This window comes from Balaenoptera physalus (assembly GCF_965194825.1).
Source record: "Balaenoptera physalus genome assembly, chromosome: 14".
NCBI lineage: Eukaryota > Metazoa > Chordata > Mammalia > Artiodactyla > Balaenopteridae > Balaenoptera > Balaenoptera physalus.
The window spans coordinates 64,722,957-64,748,669 of NC_138893.1; the positions used below are offsets into that span (position 1 = coordinate 64,722,957).

Here is a 25,713-nt window from a genome sequence, read left to right on the forward strand (position 1 = left end):
CTAGAACATTATTCCATCTCCTTTGCCACCTTCTCCCAATTCTTCTGAAGTAAATGCCATCATCAGATAATATCACCCATTAAATTCTCTTACAGCCGTCATCTACAGGTTTCTTGAATAATCCCCTTTATTAATGGAATATTTTAGCATTTAGCTTATTTTTTTTCTCCACTACAATATTACTTCTATTAGCATGAGTGGTCATGTAAAAATCCACAGGGGCATTCTATTCACAGCAGCGCTTGACAGTTGATCACTCCCTCTTTCATCAATCTAGTTCTTACCAGTCTCAGGGACCCTATTATACATTTTCCTAGTATTCTTGCTACCTCATGGCAGCAATTTCTCAGCATCATTTGATGAATCCTCTTCCTGATCTCTAAGTATTGAGTTCCTAAGGCTTAGTCTTTGGACTTTTTTTTAAGATTTTTCTTTTTGATGTGGACCATTTTTCAAGTCTTTATTGAATTTGTTACAATATTGCTTCTGTTTTATGTTTTGGTTTTTTGGCCGCGAGGCATGTGGGATCTTAGCTCCCCAACCAGGGATTGAACCCGCACACCCTGCATTGAAAGGCGAAGTCTTAACCACTGGACCGCCAGGGAAGTCCCTGGACTTTTCTACCTACACCCATTTTCTTAATATCATGATTTCATCCTGGTCTGAAATTTCTTTCCAGAATCTAAATCAGCATCTGTAACCATCTTGCCAAAAATTATGTTTGCATATTGAAAATGCCTCACAAACATGAAATATCCAAAAGTGAACTCTTGATTTTTGCACCATAATTCCCAAGGGAGCGATGGGGACCCGTTCAGAACAAAACCCTCAGAGTCATCCTTGATTTTCTCTAATGCCCCACATATAATCCATCAGCAAATCCTTTTGGCTTCCTTTTTACTTCCTTCTCATCATCTCCCCATTCTACACCATGGTTCAAGCCACTACCAAATCTTGCCTGGACTAGTGATGCATTGGGCTCTGTCTCTACTCTTGTCTAAAAACACTGTGTACCTACTCCCACAGCCCACCCTGCACAACATCCAGAATAATCCTTTTATATTGGATTATGTCACACTTCTAGACAAAACCATTCAAAGACTTTCCTTCTAAGCACATCTAGAATAAATCCCATATTCTAGTCCTGGGCTGCATTTCCAGTCTCATCCCCAGCCACTCTTTTTCAGTCACACTGACCTCCCCAAATTCCCTCCAAGTTTAGAGACTTTATATTGGAATGCCCAGAATGCTCCTTACCTAGAAATAGAGAAGTCTCTCTCTTGACCACATGACTTTATGTTAATAGCTCTTGTTTTCTTGATCTACAATTTGTTTCTTCTATTAGTTTGTTTGCATTACTAGGGTGGGAAGTTTGGGGTTTTTTTGTTTGATTATTTTTCAGTTGCTCTATGTCCAACTTCTACAACAACTCATACTATAAATACTCAAAAATTATTTACCGACTAAATGAATAAACTGAATCAATCGTTAATAGGACTAAAATGTAAAATAAGATAAAAATCAACTACAAAGGACTGTTACCTGTAAATCATAATGAAAGTTAGATATAATGTAATTGACATAAATTTGTACACCAATTTTAGTTGCAACTGGTGATTCAACTCAGGAGTCAGAATTTGGCACTGTGGAAGAGCTATTTTGCAAGTACAACACACATGCTTTATTTGCTTGGTTGATTTTTCTCTTTCTTACTTAAGGATGTTAAGGTGATAAAATCATATGTAAGAAGAGCTCAATCACGGTGCTCCTGGTAATAGGGAAAGAAAGGCAACTACTCATGTGCAAAACTAGAGGCAATAAATAGCTGGATTTGCTTAGAAATATTTAGGTTTTATGTTTATATGCTAATAGCTATTTTAAAAATTGATTATTAAAATAGTTTCAGAAATATAACTCTGTAATTAATAATCTAAAATCCCATAGCCTATAAAATTTCCTCAGTGTAGTGCAATATTTAAAAATTTATTTTTTAGTTATAAAACTATTTTAACTTTACGTACTAACTATTGAATAAATCTGAAAACATATTTGATAATTAACTAAAGAAAAATTGAAAATTATCAACTTTAGTCTATGACATTGTGTTTTTAAATTCTAAAATTTCTTACATATGAAGGTTTTAAAAAATCTTTACTAAAGTACTAATGTTAGTAGTGTTAGTATTGTTATTTTTTACATTGATTTAACTAGCATCTTGAATTTTAAAAAATTACTGCAGAAAAAAGAATTACAAAATTTATTACATCATTTCTTCAATCAGAAAATAGTAATTTTATATTTGCTACAAGAAACTCCATTTTGAGAATCTTTGGAGTTATTGTAAATTAAACCTGAATATTAAAGGCATACAAATCTACTAGGAAAACAGACATTTTAATATCTTACTCAATGTAAAACATCATAAATAATTTGTTCCTATTTTTATAGTAAAAATAAAGCACAAAAAGTTTCTTAGTATTCACCTCATAATTAATTTGTATTTAGTTTGACTAATTAAACTCATATATCTGCTTCAGACTTTTGTTTAAACTATGAATATGTACTCAGTTAATATAAATTACATGGTTATAGTTTATCTACAAAATATGATCTCTTTGTTTTTACTTTTTAGTTCTGTATCTTAATAAATGTTCTCATACCTTAACTCTGAGCACAGAAGCAAACATTCTTGCATCTTCAGATACACCTCCAATGTAGAATTTTTTCTGAAACACTGGGGGATGATCATTTTCATCCTGAATCTCAATATACACCTTAGCTGTATTGCCTGGAGGAAAAGAAATAATATATTTTTTATTGATGGTCATTCATTAGAAAAAGATGGACTGGAGTAAATAATTATTGTACTTTCTTTTGAACAGTGGAAGAAACTTAAATCAGAAAGTCATTCCTAACTGGCATGCCTAATACCCCATACTCAAAGAGGACATTGATAATGATGTTTCTGGCAACATAATGTTAAGTTGCTGCTATTTCTTTTAATTCTAATGTCTTGTTAATTCATCTTACTTGATTTAATAGACACTAAAGTATTGTGTTCTGCTAATTTTAATAGAACAATTCAACCTTTCATATTTACAAATACTTCACACACATCACAAATTACACCAAAGTGACACGAATATATAAAACACCTTATGTGATAATAGTCTGCCATAAATTTAAAAATATTTTTATTCTTAAGTATAAAACTAGCAATGATATGCTCTTAGCTTAACATGTAGTATTATATATATATATATATATAACGATTAGAAGTAAACAATGTTTGGGTGAGGTGCTTATTTCCACAAAGGGAAAACAAATTTTATCGTGCGTTAGAGGCTATCTAGCATTCATTGGAAAAGATGTAACTGGAGAGATGATTATTGTATGACTTATAAATACTGGGTTTTGTAATTTAAACCACATTAAATATACCACAAAGAATACATTTCATCACCACATGTTAAAATCTCACTCCCTCAATCATCACACTTTTAAGGAAAAATGTAGTACTTTTTACTAGTCCACGAATGACCCTTTACAAAGAATCTGATAAATGAAAATAACTTACAAACCAGATAAAATGAGGAATAAGTGGTAAACGTTTTGCAAAAAGTAGATTCAAATTACATAAGTATTTTGATGTATTATCTACGTAAACTTTTCTCACGCATTTCAAATAGGATCAAATATACGGCAGTTGATCTACAAACTATCAGGCACACCCAGATGTTATTGCTTTATCGTATCCTCAGCTATGACTAATTAACACCAACCAGCTATGACTAATTAACACCAACCTACTAGCACAGTGGGTGGATCATGGGTGTATAATATATGTGTTGATTAAATGAATGAATAATCTTCATTGTCCTAGTAAGAATTTAGAAAAAGGCTCCTTTTTGTTTAACTTGGGAAAGGTCAGTGAGACAAGAGAGTTAACCACAAGGTTTTACACCTGTCCTACTGCTACTCATTTAGTTTCTCCCCTATTGGTCTCTTTCCCACCATTCCTGAACTGGAGAAGCTAGAATCAAAAAGAAAAGCTTACTAGGTCAACAAAGAAGCATACCAGCAGGGAAGTAAGGTTAATGATAGACTATGCTTCTCTATCCTACAGTACCAGGGCTTCAAATTGCACCCTGGTCAGCCACCAGCAGAGTTCATCCAAATTGAAACCCATTTTCATCTTAGTAGCAATTTTTAACTTCTGGAATCAAAGGAGCTAATTTGATAATCTTTTTAAAAAAGTAAGTCAAACTAAAACTGAGGATCTAAAGCACAGCATGGTGATGATAGTTAATAATACTGTACTGTGTACTTAAATCTGCTAAGAGAATAGATTTAAAATGTTCTCACCAAACACACACATATACACACACACAACAGGACACAAATGTGAGTTGATGGATGTGAAAACTAACTTGTGGTAATCATTTCACAATATATATCAAAACACCACATTGTACAACTTAAATATATACAGTTTGTCAATTATACTTGAATAAAGCAGGAGGGTGGAAATTGTGATGTATCTAATTAAGGAACATAAAATAAATGTTGGCCAGTCCAAAAATAATTAAAGTACCCCTATAGTTTAATCACTAGAATAGCATTCACTTAGATTTTCTGATTCATTAACATACAATGTCCATGACACCATAGATTTCTGAGGCTCATACACTTTCATTAGGCGTGTGTAAGGGCTAAGGACTGTATCATGATCTTTCATCTAATTTGGGTTTTGATTATTTCTAAGGCAGAAACTTGGAAGCAACTCTCATTTAAATTCATTTAAGGGAATCTACTATTTACCTCCTTGAGTATTTGCAGAATCTTTTTTTTCCCTCCATATTATATCATTTTTTAAGGTAGTTATGAAGCATAGAACAAGAAAGAAAGATGCAGGGTGGGTGGGGGAGAAAGGAAAGTGGTTTTGATAAAATGGATAAGAGAATACTGTGAGAAGGACAACACAAGTGCTTGATGACCTAATACCCTCTTGCAGTCTCCCTTATGGTTGCGTGAGACAATGACAGCCTTCCAAGGAGAACCACAGGGGATGAAGGAAATTATAAACTGGATGAAAGATTGCTTGGCAAGTGTTTTGGTTAAAAGACATTGTATCCTTCTATGCACTTTGGGGCCCAGTGCCTCATTTCCCTTCCTTCACTGACATTCTTTTTCTCCAGTTTTGTATGATAGAAACTTCTCTTTGGGCAGTACCTTTGGGTTGAGTCAGGAAGTTCCAGAAGTGACCCTTGAGGCAAGGAAATGTGAGCTACGTTCCTGGGACTTACTATTTTAAAGAAAGAGAAAATAGAACTATTAAGAAGTAAAGCTCAGAAAAGGAAATACAAGTCAGGATGTAAAACTCCTTGAATAGATCTTCTGTTCTATGTTAGACATCCTAAACAAGGTGAAAAATGTTCCGAAGAGTAACTGATAGTCAAAATACCATTAACTTTAACTTGACTCTATGGTTTTCAAGACGAAATTTGGTTTGGATATTTTTCCCTTTCCTTTACTTTTTAAAATTTATTTATTTATTTATTTATTTTTGGCCGTGTTGTGTCTTCGTTTCTGTGCGAGGGCTTTCTCTAGTTGCGGCAAGTGGGGACCACTCTTCATCGCGGTGCGCGGGCCTCTCACCATCGCGGCCTCTCTTGTTGCGGAGCACAGGCTCCAGACGCGCAGGCTCAGTAGTTGTGGCTCACGGGCCCAGTTGCTCCGCGGCATGTGGGATCCTCCCAGACCAGGGCTCGAACCCGTGTCCCCTGCATCGGCAGGCAGATTCTCAACCACTGCGCCACCAGGGAAGCCCTCCTTTACTTTTAATAATTAATTCTGTATGGTTAGTTTTCTCTTCTTAGGGAACCCTTATTATTCTCAAGATGAATCTGTTTCTTCTATCCACATGACCAACCTACTGTCTGCATTGCATCAGGTTCTCATAAAATACTTTCTGAATAATGTTCCAAGGAGTTAAAGCAATGGTTCTAGACCATGATTGATTTTGCCCATCCAGAGACATTTTTGGTAGTAATAACTATAGAGGGTGGGGCAGTGGGGGGAGTGCTACTGGAATTTAGTTGGTAGAGGCCAGAGATACTGAGAAATATCCAGTGATGAACAGGACAAGCCCTTATGACAAAAAATTACCCAGCCCAAAATGTCAATAGTGATGAGGTTGAAAAACCCTAGTTAAAATGAGAGAGAGAGAGAGAGAGATTGGCTAGAGGAATAAAGATAAAATGGAAAGTGTGTGTAAATATATAACAATGCTCTCTCCTGAGCCCATTTACGTGCACATGCCTTCGATATGGGTCTCAATCAAAATGGGCTGCAATTATTTGATCAAACATTGGTCATCACCATCTTCACTGCGTTCTTTAAAGTCAGGGGTTCAATCCCATTCACCTCCACCCCTGTCACTGCCTGTTGGCATCTGTTCCTGACATTCCCTCAATCCGTATGCTGTGAACTCCAACCATATCTCTAATTATTACTAGCATATAAACATCAAAGAAATATTGACTGTAATATTTGGGAATACAGGAGCTTAGTCTGAGAGAAAACATACACTAGATTAGACTGTAAAACCTTGAAGCCAAGAACGGTGTTTTTCTTATTGTTAAATATTCTTTGTGGTCTAACACATTACATAGATTTTTTTTTTTTTGAATTGTATCATAATGTGGTTCTATTGCACAGAACATTCAAAAAAATGCTTGGAATACCAGAGTTACATATTTGTTACTTTGCTGGTGCCAAGAGATCAAAGTTAGATCCTCTTTAAAGTGCACATACACACACACACACACAAATATCTTTTATGCTATTTTTCCTTTAATACTATTTTTGTATGTGCTTTACTGGCAAACTAAATTTTAGAAGCACCATGACTTCTACACAGTAGGTGTTTAATAAATGTTGATTTAGACTAAAATTGCTACCACTCCCCTACCCGATATTCGCTTAAATAGAATGAATCACTGTATTTTATCCCCATAAATGAAATGAGATGATACATATTTAAGCCCTTAAAAAATAATAGTGCCAAGCAACCGCATGTTGTTGTTAAGAGTAAGGATATCTCTCTTAAAGATAACAGACTTTTTTTAAAGTTTAATATTAGGAAAATACTAAATCTAAAACCATTCATAATTCCGTGGGCTGTCTGGAATTACCCTGAAGATTCTTGGTACTTACACTATTGTTAACTTCCTCTCTGTTCCTCTGCCTTAGTTTATTTGCCAGATAAATGACTATTTCTATAGATAAAGTAATGTTTAAGAACAAAAGGATCATCTGAGATAAGCATGTAATCTGATCTTACTAAAGGGTTTATAGACAGTTATTCACTAAGAGAATCGAGTTTGAAAAAAAGTATAGAAGAAATGTGTTATAGTGTGTTCATTAGATGGAATTAGGAATATAATATATTTACATGATCTTTTGAAAAATAAGTTATTAAGTATGTTAGAATGAGAAAAGTCACTGTTTCTTATCTCTCAGCTTTCTGCTCTGCAAGAATTGTACTTAGTCATATTTATATACAATGCTTATTTTAAGTAGTTAAGCAGCAAGAGAGAATATTTTGAGGTTCATTTTAGTAGTTTTCTAATTTAGCTTTGATGTTGATTTAATTAGTTTTTGCATGATTTTAATTGCTTGTATCTAAAACATACATTTTTGTATATGTGTTGGATGAAAGGTTAATAACTGAATTAAAGAAATAATTGCATGTAACTACTGGCTTCAAAAACTTACACTCAGATTACTATAATATACACTTGATTTTTAGCTAAGTCTTTTAGTGAAGAAAATGACGACACTGACAATTTTACAACTATAGTGATGAGATAATCAGGGGAGTAATATTCTAAATATTAATTAAAGTTTGGCTTTGTGTCTATATTAACGTAGTTTTCCCATTAGGAAAATTTAATAAACTAAGTTTCCCTGTAAACAGTAACCAACAAAACAGAAGCTAAGAATGCAATATTATTTCTTTTCACTGGCATTGCTAGCATTTTGTGCTAATGCTATGAGACCACATTGATGCATTTAGAGGCATTTGCAACAGGAACGATGATGACTTTTAGCTCAGTATGTTTCCATTCAGAATAAACAAACACTATTTTAATTCATTTGTATCTATTAAACTCCATCTCTTTCCACAAAAGCAGTTTAATACAGGAGCCATAAGGACCAATAAAACTGCTGTAGTTGTAAACTGGGAAATAAACAAATTTAAGCACAAGCTATGGAGCCAGAGCCTGGGTCAAATGCCAGTAATACTCCATGTACATGGTGTGACCTTACAAGGGTTACTTACCCTTTCTGAGTTAAAGTTTCTCAACAACAACATGGTAAAATGAATGAATAAATGTAAAGCACTAAATACAGTACATGATGGCGTCACTATTTCAAATATGTCTCAGAGCTTCCTGACTCTCGAGGCAGGAGAGAGAGTATTATTATTATTATTATCATTATTTTTATCTGAATGAGGAAGAATATTAATACCATGAAATTTAAAAAAATAATAATTTCTAGCACTGAATTATAAAAGAAATTTTTTTCATGTGGGATATTACATATGGAATATCGAATAATGTAGCAGAAAAATACATATATTTTTACTGCAAATAGAAGAATTTAAATAGTATGAAATACTGTTGGAAGACAGTAAAAGTACCATATTAATTATCCATACTTTTGTTTACATGACAGGACTACAAATTTATGAAGAACTTATTTTAAAAAGTCTACAGTCTTTGAGAAAGACACACACTATACGGTATTTGATGTAAAAATATTCTGTGGACATTACAAGCCTATAAAGAATCATTTTATCTTAAAATTCAGAATCATAGCTGAGAGAAAATAATTATGTTTGAATAGAACATTAAATGAACTTTGTATTTTTGACACATAGTCATAAACAAAAGTATATATTTAAGCCCAAAGTTGTTTTATTTAAACAGAAACAATGATTGATAAATTTGGTAAATTATATAAATAAACAAACAAAAAGCCAAGCCAACAAAAAGACTGTGTCTTGAAAATGCAATTTACTAAGCATTTGAAAACGTACACTGACTGTAGAGACTAATGTCACATAGGTAGTCTTGAATTGTCATTTGAAAACGTACACTGACTGTAGAGACTAATGTCACATAGGTAGTCTTGAATTGTCATACCTGTCCCTAAACACACATAGACACCCCCTCCCACACACAAACACACAACAGAAAGAAACATTACGTTCTTCTTTCTTGAGACTATAAAGGAGCTTTGTCCAAAAAGGTAGAAAAGAATCCATCAAGAAGAAATTAATAAGCCAACTCTGGTTTACCATATTTTGATAGAAGGAAAGGAAGATGCATTGCTCTTTTTTGAATAGTTTCTCTGTAACAGTCCTTGTATTAGCTTTTCTGTTTACAGTATCTCTTTAAAACCTTTTAAATGATCCATGAAGTAGATTGTCATTTCTGCTTCTCAGATAAAGATATTAAGACAAAGAAAGTCACTATTACAAGGAAGAGCCAGACTTTATATCCAGACATGGCTAAAATTCATCCTCAAGTCTCTCTTCATAATAAAAATAAGATTTGTAATGAAAACAAGATAACTGTCCATTAGAGACCAGAGATCAGTTCCCACCGGTTTCTAGAATACAGGCAAGCAAACAGTAGAAACCAAATAAAATGTTTCTGAATAAAGAGATAATTCTAAGGGCAGACTATTGCAGTCACCCCTTCTATATTTGGTTATCAGTCTGAGTAATGAGTAATGACTTGAAGGATTTATAAATGCCTACAGCATTGCTGAAGGAAGAGAAAAAAATAGTATTTTGAATAATATGTTAAAGTATTTAATAGCAGTACAGGTAGAAGATTCTTCTCTTTAATGCAAAGAAAATATGAGCATCATATTAGTTTCCTATTGCTTCTGTAAATTAGTGGCTTAAACAATATAAATGTGTTATCTTAGAGTTCTGTAGGGCAGAGGGGTATCACTGGGCTAAAATGAAGATGTGAGCAGGTCTACATTCTTTTCTGGAGGCTCTAGGGGTATATCTGTTGTGTTGCCTTTTCTAGCTTCTAGAATTTGCCTGCCTGCATTCCTTGGTTCATAGTCCCCTTCCATCTTCAAAGCTAGCAATGGCTGATTGAGTCCTTCTCCTTCTGCATCACTCTGACACTGACTGCCCTATCTTATTTCACTTATAAGGACTTTCATAATTACATTGGGGCCACTTAGATAACCCAAGATAACTACAGCATCTCAAACCCTTAAGTTAGTCACACCTGGGAAGTTCTTTGGCCATGAAAGGTGACATATTCAATAAACTCCAAGGGTTATTTAGGATATGGGCATCTCTTGGAGAAGGGAAGATTATTTTTTCTGCCTACAACAGGCATATCACTGCTCTTGTTAAAAAACATAAAATACAGAGAAGACAGAAAAGTTTTAGGGTGCTCACGGATGACAAATTTAGGAAAAGCAAATTCTGTGATATTGCAAACATTGGAGTTTTTGTAGTTTTCTTTCATGTACAAACAACATTACTGACTCTGGTCACTAATGGTTGTTATGGCCTGAATTGTGTCTCCCCCACATTCATATGTTGAGGCTCTAGCCCCTAATTTGAGACAGGACCATTATGGAAGTAATTCAGGTTAAATGAGGTCATAAGTGTGGGGCCCTGATCCAAAAGGACTAGTGTCCTTCTAAGAAGAGACACCAGAAAGCTAGTACTTTCTCTCCCTGTCTCTCTCTGTCTCTGTCCCTGTCTCTGTTTCTCTATCTCTACCCAACTGCCTCTGTGAGGATACTGTGAGAAGGCGGTCATCTACCGTCCAGGAAGAGAGGTATCATCAGAGACCAACCCTGATACACCTTGATCTTGAACTTCTAGCCTCTAGAACTGTGAGAAAAAATTTTCTTTTGCTTAAACCACGTAGTCTATGGTATTTCCTTATGGCATCCCAAGCAGACTAATACAATGATAATACCAATTACTTAATAATTGAGTGAGCTAAATGCTTTCTGTGCATTATTTCAATTTATCCCCATAAAAACACAGTGTTATTGGTTATCCACATTTTATCGATGAAGATAACAGAGATTGGAGAGATTAAATGACGTGTCTAAGATTACACAACTAGGAAAAGGCAGAAGATTCTCACCCAAACTCTGACAATACATATTCTTAACCATTTCACTTTAAGGCCTTCCTTCAGTTTGGGTAATTTTAAAAATCCAACATAATCCTTAAGCTTCTCTAAAGTTTGTGATTTGTGGGGAGTGGGGCAGGACAGTTTGTGTCAACTAGCATAAAATTTTAATTTATATTTAGGTATTAGGTTTTTAGATATACTTCTATGACTAAAACCATGAGAAACTAACATTTTACTAGGGGATTTCTAAAGCTTTCTAAATTTTAATAAGTGCCCTGGAGGCTGAGAATATAGAGTGATAGAATGGGGCCAGGGCAATCAAGCCAACTTCTCAGCTGTACCAGGAAAATGGTTGAAAGACTATGTAGATAATCCTGTTTAGATTAAAACTGCTCAATGAAGTGTTTCTATATATCCCTCGCTGTAAATATCCTACATCCCTACTTCATGAGAGCTTGAGGCAAAGTAGAAACACCATGGATTCAAAATGAGAAAATTTTTTTCCACATACTTGAGTACTTTGGGACTGATTTTGGACAAGGACAAAGGCCTGCTTCTTTATCTATAATCTGTTGAAAAACGATAGGATTATTTTGATGATTAAATGGTATAATGAACAGATATGTGCCTATCATCACCATAAAAATGTAAAGCATTAGAGTTGTTGTCCATAAAAATTAAAAAGTGTTTTGGCATACATGCTATTTTCAAAACATTTGCAAAGTGAGCAAACTATGTAAAAGTGTATATAATAGTACACTATATATATATATAATACTATTATATATATTTATAATACTATTATATAATATATATAATAGTATTATGTATATATTCTTATTTTATATATTTTATATCTATCTATCTATCTATCTATCTATCTATCTATCTATCTATCTATCTATCTTATTTATCTATCTATCTATCTATCTATCTATCTATCTATCTATCTATCTATCTATCTATCTATCTGTGTCTGGTTCTTGACACAGAGCTCCTAATACCCCTTGTAAGTAGAGGTACTAGGAGAATCTTTTGTTCTAACATTTAGTCTTTGACCTTAGTTCCTGACACACAGCTCCTACGACCCTTGTAATTTCCTGAGTGATGAGTGATAGGAATATCTGTTGGTTCTAATGAGGTGACTCTTGGCGGGCTCCTGGATGGACGCTGGTCACCAGGAAAGACCAAGCCATGATTAGAAGCTTGGAACCTAAAACATCATATACACAAAAATGAAAAAAAATTGACATAAACTTCATTGGTTCCTTTCTATGCATTTTCTATAATGCCATCTCTTGTATCTAAAAAGTCTGGAGAGACACCATGTGACTCTACTTTTTCTGCATAAACAAGCCCTGGATGATGCTAGTTAAGCCTATATTTTCCCCCCTAAATTCAAATGACTTTGCTTATTTGTTTGCTTGCTTATCTGTAAGAAGGTATTTCCCCAGGCATTATGTAATTTAGTTGTGAAGACTTAACAAAAAAGGAATGATTAAAGAGGAAAGTGACCTTGCAATACACAATCTAATTATTCTTTATCTGTATATCTTTGCTTAGTTCATTAGTCATCTGGTACACAACATATTTAATAATTAGATTTTTGCAGAAATTGTAGAGGCGATACAAGATGAAGCAATTTAACTACAGCAATTTAGTGCAATGAACAGGCTAAATTTAGTCCTTAGAAAGTAGTTAAGGAAAATGTGTCAAGTAGAGGTTCACAGTTCTTGCAATATGTCACTAAATTCAAGTGTTATATTTAATCTTCTCCAAAACATCTGATAAGAAAAAAATAATTTTTTGCTGCAACATAAATTTGTGAATCTTCAAAAATTCAAGTAATCAGTTACTTAAATTTTTAAGCATAAGTCATAGTAAAAATTGAAAATAAATTTTCATTATGACAGAACATGAAATCTAGCACTATAAATTTCAAGGAATATGCCACTCCTCTACACCTGTCCCCACAGTGCCCACCTTAGCATTTCATTCAACCACATTTGGGCCCTAAATTGATTTTTGAAAAGGTAAAGTAGAATTTCCTTGATTTGTCTGCCCAACATCCCTTCCTCCCTTATTTTGAACATTGAACTCCATCTTTTTCCCCTTGGGTTACTGTACCTCCATACTCCATGTGCTCTTAGTGGAACTGTCAATCACAGTGCTCTGCACTCCACACTTGGCCAGGGGTACATGTCTCAACCCAGGCTAATTAGATTCTCCCCCTCAGACACTTGACCTTTGAGCTTCAAAGTCCATGATCCCAGCTGTCTTGATGATACTGCCCCCAAAAGCAGTGTTTTGAGTTTCTGACTAAGATTGCTGAAGCTTATCTCTTTTCTTGTCCTTTCTTAGATCTTATTCAGCTTTTGCTTTGATTGTACAAGTCACAGGGTATTCTACTGAGAAGTTCTTTTTAGTATAAATCAGTCAGAGGTGGTTCCTGTTGCTTCCAACCAAATAACTGTTCCAAGTACAGGTGGAAAGACCAATTTAGTCCACATCAGAGAATGGGAAACATATCTCCCTACCTACAGAAAAAGTTTGGATTTTCCATCCCAAGGTACCAAAAGACATTATAAACTGCAAATTTTCTGTTTAGTGTTGCAAAACTTAAGTATTATATTTTAGCATATTTTCCCCTATGTTGTCATGGATGATTACATTATTTTGACCATTCTTTTTGGGAAAAATGTTGTCTATTTTTGTACTTACATTATCTGGCTGTCAATCAAGATAATGGTACTCAAATCTAAAGACTCCAAAAGATGTCATGACTGTGTTCCTAACATGTCACAGCCTACAACCATTGTTTACACAAAGAGTTTAGAAACATGTGGACTCCTTTGTATACAATAATCTACAGGAATAAATGAAGCATTTTTAGTATGTGATTGCTATATTTTTAAGTGTCACTCAAACATATCACAGCTAGTAATAATAATAAAACAATAATAATAATTATTATTATAGCTTTTTTATTGGATGTCTACAGTGTTCTAATAAGGTAAGTGCTTTGCAGGCATCATTTTGCTTAAAATTCTCAAACACCCTAAGAGGTATAGACATATTTATTTTGATATAATCTTGAAGATTCTAAAGCTTAGAAAGGTTAGTAAAAATCAAAGATGCATCTGGAACCCAGGCCTGCCTGATACCAAATTCAGGAATCTTAAACAATTTATTATATTAGATTTTTAGATATCTGCCTTTTTCTCTGCTGTTCTATTAAGGTTATTTTTTATCTTGAGATGTTTCATTGGTAAATCTTCTGAATTACAATATTTTTCTTAATAAATATTTTTTACAGAATTTCCATTTACCTCTTTTAATCTCATGTATATCTTAACATTTATGGAATATCATCGAGTAGAAATCCTCCATAAATGAAACTGAGCTGCTGGACTGGATAGAGTATCTGTCTTGCACATTTTAATAAAATATAAACATAGCAATCTCTATCAGGAAATCTTGATGGCAAGAATATGCCGTAAATTAATAACTGGCAACAGACTTTCAAAATTGAAAGTGACAGCATTTAAAATAATGATTTTCCTTAAATTGCTTGTCTGTAATTATTTTTAAGATATTACATAGGGAACTAATTAGGTACAAGATACCAAGAGGGAGAAAAACAGGAACGAGACTGATTAACTGAACTTATAAAAGTTCCTGGGAATAAGAAAAATGAATTAGCTTCAGGAGAAGAATTGACTACTAGACTTGTTTTGAATAATGGTTAAAAAGAATGACAGGCTAAATTTATGTTTCTTATGTCTGAAACATAAAATTCTGTTTCTGCTTTTACATTTATATAGTATGTAAATTAAACTGAAATGCATGTCTCATAAAATATAAGTATTAATAAGAATACACTAAATTTTTAAATCGTGTCCATTGTGTAGATTTAACCAAGAAATTCTTGATCTATTATAGTTTCCTTTTCATCCACATGCAGGTCTTCTCTATTTATTTGGTATTAGCTATATCACTGTGTATCCCAAGTAAGTGTCATCCAACATATTTTTATTAGTCATAAATTTCCTTGAATATCTGTAACATTTGCAGTTTTTGCCATTTTCTACCTTTCTTGAAATGCCTTCTTTCGTTTGACTAACCGATCATCACTACACAAATTTTACTCCTTTTTTCCATGGCCTCTTATGGCTATTCCTTTCTCTCACTCACTAAATAAATGGCCTCCCTCAAACTCAGTCTTTTGCTCTTTTCTTCTGCCAGTCTCTCAGAGAGACAAGGCCAGATGGCCCTGGAGGGTCATTAATTCTCCTCTTTTGCCAGATTAACAAATAACGAGGTCACTGTATCTGGTTTAGCTTGACCTAGGAAAGGCCAAGCAGGATTGAGAACCCCACTGAGGTTGAGACAGTGAAAACTTCTGAAGGTTCAACCTATTTACAATCTTCCTATGTGACACTCTCCCCCATATTTCTTTCTATTATTTAAACATAATGCTGACATTTATTTTTGTCTAGTTAATGGATGGGAAGCTTTTTTTTTCTCAAAATAATCAACCAGTAAGTTTGGCTTCTTGTTAAACTTGGCAAAATAGAACATGTCACCAAAAGAAAAGAAGGTCTTCATTTTTTATAAGAGATAAAAATAAATAAAATCAATCCAACAGCTATCTAAATCTTTAGCAAAATATTAAAAAGACTTGTGCTGTCTTAACCTGTAGAGAAGATCTGACCTCAATTATATAACAACAGAGTGTAGAGGGCCAATAACTGTACTCATAAACAAAATGAAGACAATGTATTTAGCAGCAAATCTTGATAATTTTTCCCATATTTTAAATTTTTATTGAAACATAGTTGATTCATAATGTTCTGTTATTTCCCATATTTTTAATGACTAAAATGAACTTTATGTTGTATAGATAGTGGCTCAAGCTTTCCATTTCTGGAAACATTGATATTTCTATAATACATATGACTTAATAGATATCACTTCTGTGCACAGTTTCATGTGCATTTAATATGGCTTAGTTTGCCACTATTGAAATTGTGGATATTTTTGAAACAAAAGGCATGGAGTTTCTATTGCATAGTTTTGGGACTTCATTATTAATCAAATGACTGCTGCTCCCAGAAATAGAATATAAGGTAAAAATATTTGTGAATGAGTGAATGGTCTCCCATTTTAAATTCAGACCAATCCCAATTGAAATTCAGACTAAAAAGGCAAAATAAATAAATAATTAACTGTAATAATTAAACAGACGTTCTCATGAATAAAGAAAATTATACCTCCTGTCTTTAAGTCCTGGCACTTAATCTTAGATGTAAGTTAAGGAGAACCATTTTATGCACTCTTGGACTATTAAATATTTTAATTTTAATTGCCAGTAGAAGCAATATAAAATGTTTTCCTCATGAAACATGATTTTGTCTGCATAACACATGTGAAGAAATACATATTATAATCTACACTGTAATTTAGAAAGGTTAACTGTACATCTTTGTCATCGGTTCAACAAACCACTTTTGGGATCAATGGAAGAACATTGCCTCAATGCACTTAGCTTGAGAATTGTATTAATAAAATTCTATAACCATTTTAAAATCACATTTCCAAGCAAAGCTTTTTGCACAATTAAATTGTTTTCTTGGACAGATAGATTTCTTTTTCTTTAAAAATGTAGTTGTCTCAACTGTGTATTTATATAAAATGCTTAGAGTGTTTGAGACAAAAATACCATAAAGGATTTATGGCATTAGTTTTCATATAGTAGTCCTCAAGTTTTAAAGTAATAAAGTATGAATATAGTTTCTAAAACTGTGGTCATATATTTATAGTACAAATATAAGGCCTTGAACATACCTGGGGTTTTAGGACTGAAAAAATAACATGTAACATGCTGCAGTGTTGTTACCTAAGTTATATCAGGAATGCTTTTGTAAGTCAGTCAGTCATGAGTAAAGAGTCATTAACATTATTTGTCACAGACCTTCTGTTTGGAGCCAGAAAAGCCAGGGAAATGAGATGTATTACAAGCTTGTACCCTAAAGCAAAACCATAAAATGAAATCAATATCATTTGAGTTGTTTTAATACCAGTTTAAGGTTTATCTTAATTGTCCTGTCATTTATTCCTGATTGAAAGGCTAGTTATTGCATCAAAACATAATGATATATTTATACAAAGCTATGTTTTTTCTTCCACACTTAAAGATAATTATAATTTTACTGTAAAAGAAAAATTGCACTTCAATTGTGAAATTCCATATATCAAACTGAGCTCTAATAAAATTGCACATTATCTATTATTGCTTTTGTTTTATATAAGATAAAAAATGGTGATGACTCTGTGGCAGAGATATTGATATAAGTTTCTGTGGAATTTCTCGTGGACATAAGGCTCCTTGAAATCTCTTTGGGACCAATAACGTTCATCCTGAAGACCCAGGAGAGATTGAGTTGTTCAGGGGAGATAGAGAATTTATTACAGTGCTATATGTCAATTTTATCTCAAAAAAACTGAAAGAAAAAAAAATGTTTCAACTACATTCTGCTCTCCAGCCACACTGAAATGGTGAGCTTAATATGGGCATATGGAATTTAATTGTAAAAGACTGTTTTTTCTTTTCTGCTCTCCCTTTCATCCTGCTGATTTGAGGTAATGTTTTTCCTGCTGTTGAATAAAACCTCAAGATATTTCATAATTTAAAAAAATAATCAGATGTAGTTAATAGAAAGTACTATGATCATACTGATTTTTAAAAAAGATTCTCTAGTTCAATATATGAATCAATACTTCAAATTTCATTTAAAGGTGAAACTTTTTCTTCCTTCCCAGTTAAGATGTGTTCCTGGAAAGTATCCTGTCTTTGGAGAAGAGATTGTAAGAGATTTCTTTTTTCTTTGTTAATTACCTCTTCACATATTTACTAGCAGCTGTTTGTTTAACACTCAGGTTGCCATCCTCTGGTATTACAGATTGAGGAGGAAAGATTGGTAAGGTAGGCATGAAAGTTTCAACTTAATCATTATTGTGAAATGGTTGAACACTTTTGGGCCAGACCTGTGTTTAAAAAAGACTTTGTCAATGGGGCACTTTCAGCATTGGTGATCTCTCCTGCTGCAACTTTATTTTGGAAGTGCTTTTCAATTACAGTTGACCTTTGAACAACACGGGTTGGAACTGCACGGGTCCACTTAGTTTTCATAATAGATATTTTGTAGTAGTAAATACTACAGTACTATACTGTCCAAGGTTGGTTGAATTTGCTGTTTAACAAATGTTTTCTGTTAATTTGGATTATTTTATTCATCATTTATTCATTCACTTGATCATATATTTATTATATTACCCACTACTTCCAAAGAAGATTAATGAAGCTTAAAAGGTAAAAGTTAGTAGTTAAGAGAGGGAAAAAATATATCTAGAAGCCCTGGGTGAAAAATCTAAAGCACCTGAGGGAAAATTTAATCCTAAACTCGGTTAACAGCACAGCGCAAAGACCTGAGAGGGCTATATAGTTCCTATTATCTTAAATTCATCAACTGTGAAAAAAATTCCGCTGATTCAACAAATATTTCAAATATCCTTGGATTAAGATAATGTGTTTAGGGATTTGAGGAAAATGACTAAGGTGACAATGTAATATTTGAATCTTCCTGAATCCTCCTCATTACTAAAAGATAGAGATTTGGATAGCAAAATATTGGGAGAAAATATACCATGCAATTGGCAATTCTAAAAAGCGAGACAATGTCTTGCAGGAATGCCTCCCTTTTGACAAAGACTTGCTATCACTTGCTATAAAAGCGGCAGACCCTCTAAGTTCCCTCCTGTGGTGCAATCGACTCATGTGCAGGTCTTACGGCCCTACACTGCCTATGAGGTTTGGAGTTTAAGGAGCTGCATTGCTATGCTGATTGCTAAGCTGATACTCCTGCTAATACTTTTGTAGTGAGTAACAGGGTCCTTGCATCTGACCCAGAAGTTTATTTTTTTATCTTGTATCAACATCCATAGAACTTTATTGGTTAAATTATTAATGCATGTAGTTATTCTTGTGGGTATTCTCCTGCTTTTATGTCTCCTCCCCACTATCAAGTTTTAAGTAGGATAACATCCTAGCATCAAACCAAAAACCTACAGATAATATCTACAACTAAATAAGGCAACAAGCCAGCCTCCAGATCACAGAGTATGAACTTCTAAGGAAAACAAATGACATAAACCAGATCTCTGTATTAACTGCAAGTGTGATAACAACTGCTTTTAAGGGAGTTCAGAGAGGGCTAAGGGTTTCTGTTGGCCCTGGGAGCTGGTGAACCTCAAAGTTTCCAGCACACACTAAATGAAGAAGCTAGTAAGTTAACATGAACGCAGTAGCAGGACAAAACTCCACACTAAGGAGAAAGGAAAAAACAGTGAAAGCAGAATATAAATTGAGCAGGACAGGTACGATAGGGGAAAAGCAAAGAAAATGTCTCCAAGTAAAATGGGAGTGCAGAGGAAAGCAAACAGATTTCTAAAAGCTGAAGAATAATTTTTAACACATTATGAAAATAACTGAAACAGGTACTCTACAGCTGTGAATTAGAAAAGCATTCCTGAAATTACCCTGAAAGATTAAAAAGACAGAAGGTAGAAAGAGAAACATGAAAGATAGAAAAAGATCATGGTGAAAGCCACAAAGTAAAAAAAGAACAGTGAGCAAAATAATAGAAACCCTTTTTTCTGCCTTTCCTATAGGAGTTGGACCTCAGAGTAATCAAATATTTGATATTGAGAGAGTTTTTATAGAAATATTTTGGCTAATACATATAGAAGAAATAAAAGGAAGGAATTAATAGTTAGGAAATGATTAACAGTGGCTGCTATTATCACAGGAGGAGAGAGCCAAAGAGACTTGGTGTACCTCCTTAAAGAAGTAGTGAGTATCACCTATGATTTATTTCTTAAAAACAAACAAACAAAAAAACTGGATCTAATCAAGACTCCGGCTCTAATGACAATTTATAGGAAATAAAGAAGACAGAGAAAAATATGAAGTGACCCACTGAAGATACAGTTGTCGAAATCCAGGTTTCAGAGATCTGATTTCTCAAACAAATAAATAAGAAGATGGATAAAAAGGAGTGACAATGGTGAAGCCTATAGATTAAAAGAGACTTAAAGAGCTGTCAGCCAATTGCAGTATATGAACTTATTTGGATTCCAATGTGAATAAATTTTTAGTACAAGTATCAAATGGATATCTGTTGATACTGAGGAATTTTTGTTAATTTGGGGAGAGTAATAATGGTATTCTGATTAAGTTTTAAGAGTCTTTATCTTTAAGAGATACATATTGAAATACTTACAGATGAAATATTATGTCTCTGTCCTGTTTCAAAATAATGGAGTGAGACTGTAAATCAAAGATTTCCCAGGACTCAACGAAGTTGGGTAGTTGATACATAGAGGTTCATTATAATAGTCTGTAATTTTATTTACGTTTGAAATGTTCCCTGCTAAAAGATTAAAATGTCTTAAACACAGCTAATATCAAATTTTGGAAATGTGCTGTAATTTTTTTCTATTTTAATTATTAATTTGCTTTAAATATTAAATTCAGTTACAGCATAGTTGTAAAACTTACTTTGAAAATGATTTCATTAATAAATTCTTGGTAAAGATATTATAATAAAATCCTTTAATGAATTAAATTTATTCTGCTTATTACCTTTATTCATATATGTGATAGAGCTAAAGATCATAGGGTAGCTAATTCTGAAGAAGGAATGAAACTTTAAACAATTAATTAACCTCAATTTACATAACGGTCTTATTATTTGCATAGCTAATGGGTAGGATTTGATCATAGGCCATTAACAGTCATTAATAAGTGAAACTGTGCTAGAAATACTACACGGGTTTGTATTTCAGACTCAAGAAGCAAAGGTTAGTCATGACACAGACATAGAGAATGGACTTGAGGACACGGGGAGTGGGAAGGGTAAGCTGGGACCAAGTGAGAGAGTGGCATAGACATATGTACACTACCGAATGTAAAATAGATAGCTAGTGGGAAGCAGCCGCATAGCACAGGGAGATCAGCTCAGTGCTTTGTGTCCACCTAGAGGGGTGGGATAGGGAGGGTAGGAGGGAGATGCAAGAGGGAGGAGATATGGGGATATATGTATATGTAGAGCTGATTCACTTTGTTATAAAGCAGAAAATAACACACCATTGTAAATCAATTATACTCCAATAAAGATGTTAAAAAAAAAAAAAAGTCAGTCATGAAATGTTATTGGGTTGGCCAAAAAGTTCGTTCGGGTTTTTCCATAAGCTCTTATGGAAAAACCCGAACGAACTTTTTGGCCATCCCGATAATAACAAATAGTCAAAGCATTAGGCATTAAACAAACTAACATTTAGCTTTTCAGCTTCACACATTTCTGAGAGGATAATTCATGAATCTGCTAACTGGTCTCACTGTGCATGCATACTAAGGCACATGAAAGTATATATGGGTGTATTAGCTAAACTTTTATTAGCCTCAGATTTACATTTAAATTACAGTGAGAACTAGTTTACTATACTCACATATGAAACATCAGTATGTCTTTATGCCTAGAAATCAGAGCTATTTCTTGAAAAATGCTAGGGTCTACAACTTAAATATTTGGCAAATTTTTTTTTCTAATTCTAACTTTCCGTTTGTTTCAAAGAAAGATGACAAATGGTTTTCAATTAACTTTTACATTTATTTTTATTTGCAATAAGGTAGTTTACATTATGTAATTTAGAACTACTCTAACCTTTCTACTCCTGGTTTAGTTAATTCAATTTACAATTGAATTGTAAATTGTAAGCGTCCTCTATATTTTATAAAAATGTAATTGCTTGCAGTTTAAAGATTTTAAAACCTCAAATAACTGGTCTGCTATTTTTAAACAATTATGTAAGTGATGCATAATCACTGAAGACAATTTAATTCCTTTAATTCCAAAGACACACTGTATATAATCTGATTTTTCCAATGATTTGGCTGTGCTTTTACAAACAACTGTGCAGGCCTCTACATTAGATCCGTAAGTGAGATTTGAAATACATGAACAGGAGTGATTTATTTTTATGATCATCAGTTGCTGAACTGATACAGAAAACTCTGTAGCACATCTTTTGCCTCTCACTCCCAGCTTGCTCACTCTTCTCTTATCCTGCTGGGGTGCTCTCTCTCTCTGGCGTTCATATGGGTACTCTTGCTCTGGCTCTCAGCGTCTCTTCTTTTTTCCTCTTTCCTGTTTTTTTTTTTTTTTTTAAATTTTTATTTATTTATTTATTTATTTATTTATTTATTTATTTATTTATTTATTTATGGCTGTGTTGGGTCTTCGTTTCTGTGTGAGGGCTTTCTCTAGTTGCGGCAAGTGGGGACCACTCTTCATCGCGGTGCGCGGGCCTCTCACTATCGTGGCCTCTCTTGTTGCGGAGCCCAGGCTCCAGACGCGCAGGCTCAGCAATTGTGGCTCACGGGCTTAGTCGCTCCGTGGCATGTGGGATCTTCCCAGACCAGGGCTCGAACCCGTGTCCCCTGCATTGGCAGGCAGATTCTCAACCACTGCGCCACCAGGGAAGCCCCCTCTTTCCTGTTTTAAAGATGCTGATTGATGGAGTGCTGTGAGAGTATGTCCAGAAATGGGCCCAGAGTAAAATATAAATGTTTCATACTCTGTTTTGTAATTTACACTTTCTCTGGGCCTCTATTCTGCTAGTAGTTAAATTAAATCAGGTTTTCCTGATTTTAAAAAATTTCCCATTCATTATAACAGCTGATATATGACAATGTTAAGTTACAAAAAGATGGATTGCTTAACGTGCAAAGGAGTACTATCTCAATGGATGGAAAGGAACAGTGTTTATCCCATTATCAGTAACGTCTCTCAAAATCTATGCTGGCCCCCTTCACAAGTTGGCTTTTACTTGGTTCGCTGTATGGGTAAACTACACTACACCGAAATGTTGAAGAAACATTTTGGAGTCAAAAGATAGCTTAAATCTCCCACTTTTCATTTACAGACAGTGACATTTTTTAAAAAAATCACTTAATCTTTTCTTGTCTTTGTAAAATGGGGATAATAAATCTCATTTCCTAGAAATGGGTGTGAATTAAATATAATGCTAACATTATGATAAATGTTAGTCACTCTTTTTAAGATGCATTTTCCTCTGCTCTAAGAAAATACAAAGTACCAGAAGCCACACAATTCAGGACATGTATGGTAATCATGTGCCCCTTAACAATATACATTCCAAGGGGTTAGCCATAACTACCCAGTGTGATTAAGAATAAGGTTTTCTATGTAACATACACCGATAATGATGGCATTCCAGTAAGATTGTGCACAAAATTTGAAAACATTGTGTTATTACCTTGACATTTAAGAAGTATAAAGTCATTCTCTGCATTGTCATATATCAGATCTTAAAATGAATGGGCAATCATCTTTGAGTATTAATGATCTTTCTACGTTCTCCACTGAGGATTTTATTTAGACATATGTATTTCATTAGAAAATAAGTAAAAACACCATAAAATTCTTGTAAAATCCTTAAGTAATACAACTTACTTTTTTATTAATTAATTAATTTATTTTTGGCTGTGTTGGGTCTTCGCTTCTGTGCTACGGCTTTCTCTAGTTGTGGCAAGCGGGGGCCACTCTTCATCGCGGTGCGCGGGCCTCTCACTATCGCGGCCTCTCTTGTTGCAGAGCACAGGTTCCAGACGCGCAGGCTCAGTAACTGTGGCTCACGGGCCCAGTTGCTCCGCGGCATGTGGGATCTTCCCAGACCAGGGCTCGAACCCGTGTCCCCTGCATTGGCAGGCAGACTCTCAACCACTGCGCCACCCGGGAAGCCCCAACTTACTTTTTGAAGGAACACGTAGGTTGGCGAGGACCACTTCCAGGGAATCAGCTTGGACTCGAAGTACATAGCTTGTCCTTGTCTCATAATCCAGAGGGGCATTCACATAGATTACACCCGTGATGTTATTAATTCCAAACTTATCTAGAATTAAAACACAATTCCTTGGTTACTCTCTTCACACTATAAGGGAAAATAATTCTCTTTAAAAAGCACTGTGAATTTTAAAACACATATAATAAGAGTTACAAAATGCTGGCTTTGGAAACTCTGTTCCAGTTCCCCAAATTATCAACATCAGTGTTTCCCTAAATGCATGCTTTGAAATTCAAGTTTTTTTGAGATCCTCCTGGAACTTGATGTTTCTATGGTCAATTAAATCTGGGAAACAATGCATACTATTTCCCTCACCGTAGATACACATAATCTTCTACCATACTAAATGCTTCTAGAAATTTTGTTTTAAAGAAATCCATTTAATTTTGTTTAAGCAATTATTTTATGACCTTATTGGATTATTATACTTTTTATGATTTAATGCATCTTATTATCCTGCAGATTTAGTGTTTTGCTAAGAATGTGAGAGGGAACAAACAGATAATTTAATATGTTGATTATTTAGAAAATATTATTTATTATTCTAAATATCTTAAAATATTTTGCCCTGAAGTCTATTTATTAAAATAAATTTGGTCATATATATTTGAGTGAAGGGCAGGGCACATTGGCAAACTTTGTAATATCCCACCTCTTTCACTCTCTCTGTCTTTTCCTCACTTTGGTTTTCTCCACAGCATTTATCACTACCTAAACACTATATGTTTATTAGCTTAATAATTGTTTAATAATTGTTACTATCTCCTCTTCTTGGATTGATAAATTCTATGAGGGCAAGGATCTGTCTATTATGTTCACTGCTCTATCCTAAGTAGCTAGAAGGTACTGAGTACGTGATAGATGCTCAATAAATATTAGTTGAATAAACTGATAAGCAAATGAATTGAATGTAAAAAGAATCATTGTGGTGGAGTGTGGGTAATAAGTAGAGCCACTTTGCTAACTTCAAGGAAAAGAACAGATAGAATCATAGAAAAAATTATAAGAACAGATTCAGAAATCATAGCTTCAGTCAGATGTTGTAAGTTCAAGGAAAAAGGAAAGTCAGTAATATTTGGAGAGGAGGCATCATAGCACAGGAGAAACAAAGAAAGACAATAAGAAAAGTACTACATTGAGCACTTGCTTCAGGGGCAGTAATTTCCAGTAATGGTTGGTCACTGAAATACTTGAAAACAGCTTTTATAATTTCCTTGCAAACTGCTTTACAACATTAACATTCGTTCATTTGTTTAATATTGAATATGCATGTGATTTTTAAATGTATATTAACTGGGTTTTTAGTTTGTTTGTTTGTTTGTCTACCACTTACAACATGCCAAACCATTTAACTCATAAAAAGGGAAAAGCAAAGGACAACTAACCTGTGGGTGATAGGTGAAACAAAGAATCAATATGCTAATTGAAAAACTGAGTTATGAACTTATTCCCACAGGTTAGCAAACCATTCCATTCTCAGTGAAGAGTGATGGTAGACAAAACTCAAATTATTTATTTACTTACAACT

The 25,713-nt window shown here is 33.9% G+C and overlaps 1 protein-coding gene across 11 annotated transcripts in view; it reads right to left on the reverse strand.

The window, feature by feature from the left end:
* PCDH15 (protocadherin related 15) overlaps nt 1-25,713 on the reverse strand; it is a 735,694-nt gene that overhangs the window by 98,284 nt on the left and 611,697 nt on the right. For all 11 annotated transcript variants that reach the window (XR_014253086.1, XM_082423601.1, XM_082423610.1 and 8 more), the window contains 2 exons: nt 24,093-24,233; nt 2,661-2,788 (listed from right to left, as the gene is read on the reverse strand). Coding sequence is in view for 10 of the 11 variants with exons in the window: in XM_082423601.1 (XP_082279727.1) it covers nt 2,661-2,788; nt 24,093-24,233 (269 nt within the window). In the remaining variant the exon portion in view is untranslated. The remainder of the gene's footprint in view (nt 1-2,660; nt 2,789-24,092; nt 24,234-25,713) is intronic.